The following is a 6,306-nucleotide window of genomic DNA, read 5'->3' as shown; positions in this document are numbered from 1 at the left end:
AGTCCGTATGGCGAGTTGCAGCGATGAGACAAGACTAATTACCAATTGGATACCACTTTTTTTTAAAGTCTCCTAAATATCGCCATCTACTGTACCTGTGGGCGTTGCTACCACAACTTTTGATGAAGAGTAGCCCCACTTTACTCTTGGATTCTTTGTGTGTATATAAATATCACTGGTCTGCTTGATTCAAATAATTTTCCAAAACCCTCACAAGGATAGCTGACTGCAAAATGATAAGTGCATATCAGTGGATTCAGCATGCCCTATCTAATACATTCTGAATACTGCTGTGCCGGTTGAGATTTTCCCCCCAAACATTTTATTTGGCATGAGTAAAGTTACTAAAAATATAAAATACAAAGCCAACCCAAGAAGCTAAAACATCAACTGTAGCATTAACTTTACAGAAAACATTGATACACTTCAGTATGTACAAAAAATAAATCTAAGAATCCCAAATGAAGCAACAAACATTACCATTCAAACAAATGTAGCACCTATCACGATCTGTCTAATAAAGTAGTGAAAAATTGTTCCTGAAAGTCAACAGCTGAAGCCTATAATAGAAAATGCATATCTGTCATGATGGAAATACCCTTCCTAAATCTTCTATAAAAGTCTGAGGTGAGCCCTTTTTAATTGAAGTCCAAAATCCGAATGAAACATGTCCCTCAAGTTCAGTAATAGTCTGTTAAAGCTGTGTTTATATAGAACAAGACGGTCTGTGATCAAATGGCCTGCATCACTGTGAGCTGGCACACTGCATACTCCATATTCTTCTTAAAGACTTGGTAGGATGGCACCACCGGCAGCACCAGGTGGTTAGAGCTGGGTTGGCTCTTGGGAAAGGCCCCGGCCGGGTCCAGGGGGTTGAGGAAGGATAAGGTGGGGTTGGGGCTGAAACCTATGGCTGGCACCACATCAGCGGATGTGGCATAGATAAGCACGTCCTCTAGCGATGTTGCACATCTGCCAACTGAAACCAGTGAACAGAGAGACTGGTGAGGATGGGTAATATATGGAGACAGACAGGGACATTCAGGTGCTTGTGTTCATTTTACTGAATAGACTTGTACAATGTCTGAATGGCCTTTGAGTGTGTATTTTTAATCATCACATGAATCAATCAGTCATTGGAGGTCAAAGTACCTTCACACTCCACTAGGTAATGTCTCCAGAAGGTGACCACAGCACTCTCCTTCCCTGTGGTCTCTTCCTGTTCTGAAAACTTAACAGTGAAGAGGGCAGACATGGTCTCAGCAGTCAGCTTGTCAGGAGAGGAACAGAACAGACTAACAAAGGCCCCCGGAAACATCTGGACCTGGTCAAACACGCCAAGGGTTTTCAAACCTTCACAGAACCTAAAAACACAAAAAGGTTAAACAAAATATAGTTAGAGGCCCAGTAAAATCCAAATTGTGATCTTTCTGTGTTATATATATATATATATATATATATGAGGTTGGAATAATACTGTGAAAATTATAATGCCCTTTTAGTGTAAGAACTGTTTGAAAAGACCGCCTGAAATCTCAGCCAGTTTTGACCTACCTGGTGACATCACCAAGCAGTAAATTAGTTAATCATCCAATAAGAAAGAGTCCCAAACCTCTCTGCCAATAACAGCCAGTTTTACGTTTTCCACTCCCCACAAGACCAGTACCAGACAGTTCTAGCAAAACTCTTGCTTGAGAAATTGCTCTTTGCTAAGAAGCTATTATGGTTTATTTTTTACCATTTAAATTAAAAACAAGTAAGGTACTTAATTGTTACCCAGAAATGGCTGCATTGGACCTTTAACATATAGTTAACAAAAACCAGGCTCACAATGTCTTAAACATAGTTACAGTGCATTCGGACCCCTTGACTTTTTCCTCAATCTACACACAATACCCCATAATGACAAAGCGAAAACAGGTTCAGAAATGTTTGCAAATAAAACAGAAATACCTTATTTACATAAGTAAACAGACCCTAAGCTATGAGATTCGAAACTGAGCTCAGGTGCATGCTCCTTCCATTGATCATCCTTGAGATGTCTCTACAACTTGGAGTCCACCTGTGGTAAATTCAATTGATTGGACATGATTTGGAAAGGCACACACCTGTCTATATAAGGTCCCACAGTTGACAGTACATGTCAGAGCAAAAACCAAGCATTGAGGTCGAAGGAATAGTCTGTAGAAATCTGAGACAGGATTGTGTCGAGGCACAGATCTGGGGAAGGCTACCAACAAATGTCTGCACCATTGAAGGTTCCCAAGAACACAGTGGCCAACATGACTCTTTAATGGAAGAAGTTTGGAACCACCAAGACTCTTCCTAGAGCTGACCGCCCAGCCAAACTGAGCAATCAGGGGAGAAGGGCCTTGGTCAGGGAGGTGACCAAGAACCCGATGGTCACTCTGACAGAGCTCCAAAGTTCCTCTGTGGAGATGGGAGAACCTTCCAGAAGGACAACCATCTCTGCAGCACTCCATCAATCAGACCTTTATGGTATAGTGGCCAGACAGAAGCCACATGACAGCCAGCCTGGAGTTTGCCAAAAGGCACCTGAAGGACTCAGACCATGAGAAACAAGAATTCTCTGGTCTGATTAACCCAAGATCAAACTCTTTGCCTGAATGCCAAGCGTCACGTCTGAAGGAAACCTGGCACCATCCCTACGGTGAACCATGGTGGTGGCAGCATCATACTGTGGGGATATTTTTCAGCGGCAGGGACTGGGAGACTAGTCAGGATCAAGGCAAAGATGAACAGAACAAAGCACAGAGGTCCTTAATGAAAACCTGCTCCAGAGCACTCAGGACCTCAGACTGGGGCAAAGGTTCACCTTACAACAGAACAATAACTAAGCGCACAGCCAAGAAAACGCAGAAGTGGCTTCGAGACAAGTCTCAATGTCCTTGAGTGGCCCAGCCAGAGCCGACTCGAACCAATCAAACATCTCTGGAGAGACCTGACTGGGGCAAAGGTTCACCTTCCAACAGGACAATGACCCTAAGCACACAGCCAAGACAACGCAGGAGTGGCTTCGGGACAAGTCGAACATCTCTGGAGAGACCCTACAGAGCTTGAGAGGATCTGCAGAGAATGGGAGAAACTCCCCAAATACAGGTGTGCCAAGCTTGCACCGTCACACCCAAGAAGACTCGAGGCTGTAATCACTGACAGAGGTCCTTCAACAAAGTACTGAGTAAAGGGTCTGAATACTAATGTAAATGTGATAGTTAATTTATTAAAAACAAGTTTTTTGCTTTGATATTGTGTGTAGATTGATGAGGGAATTCTTTTTAAAATCCATTTTAGAATGAGGCTGTAACGTAACAAAATATGGAAAACGTCAAAGGGTCTGAATACCTTCCGAATGCACTGTATAGTAGAATTCTAATAGTTTAAAATAGTCTGTTTATGTACTGTATATACTGTACCAGTCAAAATGTTGGACACACCTACTCATTCAAGGGTTTTTCTTTATTTTTACTATTTTCTACATTGAAGAATAATAACGAACACATCAAAACTATGAAATAACATATGTAGTAACCCAAAGAATGTTAAACAAATCTAAATATATTTTACATTTTAGAGACTTCAAAGTAGCCACCCTTTGCCTCGAAGACAGCTCTGCACACACTTGGCATTCTTTCAACCAGCTTCACATGGAATGCTTTTCCTACAGTCTTGAATGAGTTCCCACATATGCTGGCATTTGTTGGCTGCTTTTCCTTCACTCTGCGGTCCAACTCATCCCAAACCATCTCAATTGGGTTGAGGTCGGGTGATTGGAGGCCAGGTCATCTGATGCAGCACTCCATCACTCTCCTTCTTGGTAAAATAGCCCTTACACAGCCTGGAGGTGTGTTGGGTCACATTTGAAATATTTTAAATGGGTTTGGAAGAAAAGGGAAAGAAAAGGGAAAGAAAATACTTAATAGGGCTGACTGACCTATGATCTCTGTTCTGACTTCCTGGTGAGGCCTGATCACCTTCACTAGAAACACTGAAGACATTGGGTGAGATTTACAGTTGAAGTCGGAAGTTTACATACACTTAGGTTGGAGTCATTAAAACTCCTTTTTCAACTACTCCACAAATTTCTTGTTAACAAACTATAGTTTTGGCAAGTTGGTTAGGACATCTACTTTGTGCATGACACAAGTAATTTTCCCAACAATTGTTTACAGACGGATTATTTCACAATTCCAGTGGGTCAGAAGTTGACTGTCCCTTTAAACAGCTTGGAAAATTCCAGAAAATTATGTCATGGCTTTAGAAGCTTCTGATAGGCTAATTGACATCCTTTGAGTCAATTGGAGGTGTACCAGTGGATTTATTTCAAGGCCTACCTTCAAACTCAATGCCTCTTTGCTTGACATCATGGGATTTCTTATTTTTTTTTTTTTTTTTTAAATCAGCCAAGACCTCAGCAAAATCATTGTAGACCTCCACAAGTCTGGTTCATCCTTGGGAGCAATTTCCAAATGCCTGAAGGTACCACGTTCATCTGTACAAACAATAGTACGCAAGTATAAACACCATGAAACCACGCAGCCGTCCATACCGCTCAGGAAGGAGACGCGTTCTGTCTCCTAGAGATGAACGTACTTTGGTGAGAAAAGTGCAAATCAATCCCAGAACAACAGCAAAGGACCTTGTGAAGATGCTGGAGGAAACGGGTACAAAAGTATCTATATCAACAGTTAAACGAGTCCTATATCGACATAACCTGAAAGGCCGCTCAGCAAGGAAGAAGTCACTGCTCCAAAACTGCCATAAAAAAGCCAGACTACGGTTTGCAACTGCACATGGGGACAAAGATCATACTTTTTGGAGAAATGTCCTCTGGTCTGATGAAACAAAAATAGAATTCTTTGGCCATAATGACCATCGTTATGTTTGGAGTAAAAAGGGGGAGGCTTGCAAGCCGAAGTACACCATCCCAACCGTGAAGCACGGGAGTGGCAGCATCATGTTCTGGGGGTGCTTTGCTGCAGGAGGGACTGGTGCACTTCACAAAATAGATGGCATCATGAGGATGGAAAATTATGTGGATATATTGAAGTAACATCTCAAGGCGTCAGTCAGGAATTTAAAGCTTGGTCGCAAATGGGTCTTCCAAATGGACAATGACCCCAAGCGTACTTCCAAAGTTGTGGCAAAATGGCTTAAGGACAACAAAGTCAAGGTATTGGAGTGGCCATCACAAAGCCCTGACCTCAATCCTATAGAAAATCTGTGGGCAGAACTGAAAAAGTGTGTGCGAGCAAGGAGGCCTACAAATCTGACTCAGTTACACCAGCTCTGTCAGGAGGAATGGGTCAAAATTCACCCAACTTATTGTGGGAAGCTTGTGGAAGGCTACCCGAAACGTTTGACCCAAGTTAAACAATTTAAAGGCAATGCTACCAAATACTAATTGAGTGTATGTAAACTTCTGACCCACTGGGAATGTGATGAAAGAAATAAAAGCTGAAATAAATCACTCTACTATTATTCTGACATTTCACATTCTTAAAATAAAGTGGTGATCCTAACTGACCTAAGACAGGCAATTGTTACTAGGATTAAATGTCGGGAATTGTGAAAAACTGAGTTGAAATGAGTTTGGCTAAGGTGTATGTAAACTTCCGACTTCAACTGTAAATGGGCTATGTAAACACTCATAATTACGAAGAAGTTTATAATTAGTGTAATTCAGAACACGAGAAGGAGGGAGAGAACGCTGCCCTGAATGAGGGACACCTCTCTCTATTCTATTTTACCATTACCTCATGGCAGTGGTTCCCAAACTTTTTATAGTCCCTTACCCCTTCAAACATTCAACCTCCAGCTGTGTACCCCTTCTAGCACCAGGGTCAGCGCACTCTCAAATGTTTTTTTTTGCCATCATTGTAAACCTTCCACACACACTATACAATACATTTATTAAACATAAGAATGAGTGTGAGTTTCTGTCACAACCCGGCTCGTGGGAAGTGACAAAGAGCTCTTATAGCACAAGGGCACAAATAATAATAATCAATCATTTTGCTTTTTATTTAACCATCTTACATATAAAACCTTATTTCTTAATCGGAAATTGTGAACTCACCACAGGTTAATGAGAAGTGTTTGCTTGAAAGGATGCACATAACTCTGCAATGTTGGGTTGCATTGGAGAGAGTCTCAGTCTGAAATAATTTTCCACGCAGTCTGTGGCTGTATTTAGTTTTCATGCTAGTGAGGGCCGAGAATCCATTTTCACATAGGTACATGTTTGCAAAGGACATCAGTGTCTTAACAGCGCGATTTGCCAAGGCA

General features: G+C 41.7%; 1 protein-coding gene across 2 annotated transcripts in view; it reads right to left on the bottom strand.

Annotated features, from left to right (window-relative positions):
- Positions 1 to 299: 299 nt before the first annotated feature.
- g2e3 (G2/M-phase specific E3 ubiquitin protein ligase) overlaps positions 300 to 6,306 on the bottom strand; it is a 31,282-nt gene continuing 25,275 nt past the window's right edge. For both annotated transcript variants that reach the window (XM_014194170.2, XM_014194179.2), the window contains 2 exons: positions 1,153 to 1,364; positions 300 to 979 (listed from right to left, as the gene is read on the bottom strand). In XM_014194170.2, the coding sequence (XP_014049645.2) occupies positions 732 to 979; positions 1,153 to 1,364 (460 nt within the window). In that variant the 3' untranslated portion in view covers positions 300 to 731. The remainder of the gene's footprint in view (positions 980 to 1,152; positions 1,365 to 6,306) is intronic.

Source organism: Salmo salar, chromosome ssa01 (assembly GCF_905237065.1).
Source record: "Salmo salar chromosome ssa01, Ssal_v3.1, whole genome shotgun sequence".
NCBI lineage: Eukaryota > Metazoa > Chordata > Actinopteri > Salmoniformes > Salmonidae > Salmo > Salmo salar.
The sequence above is the reverse complement of the archived record's forward strand: the minus strand, read 5'-3'. Positions and strand labels throughout refer to the sequence as shown.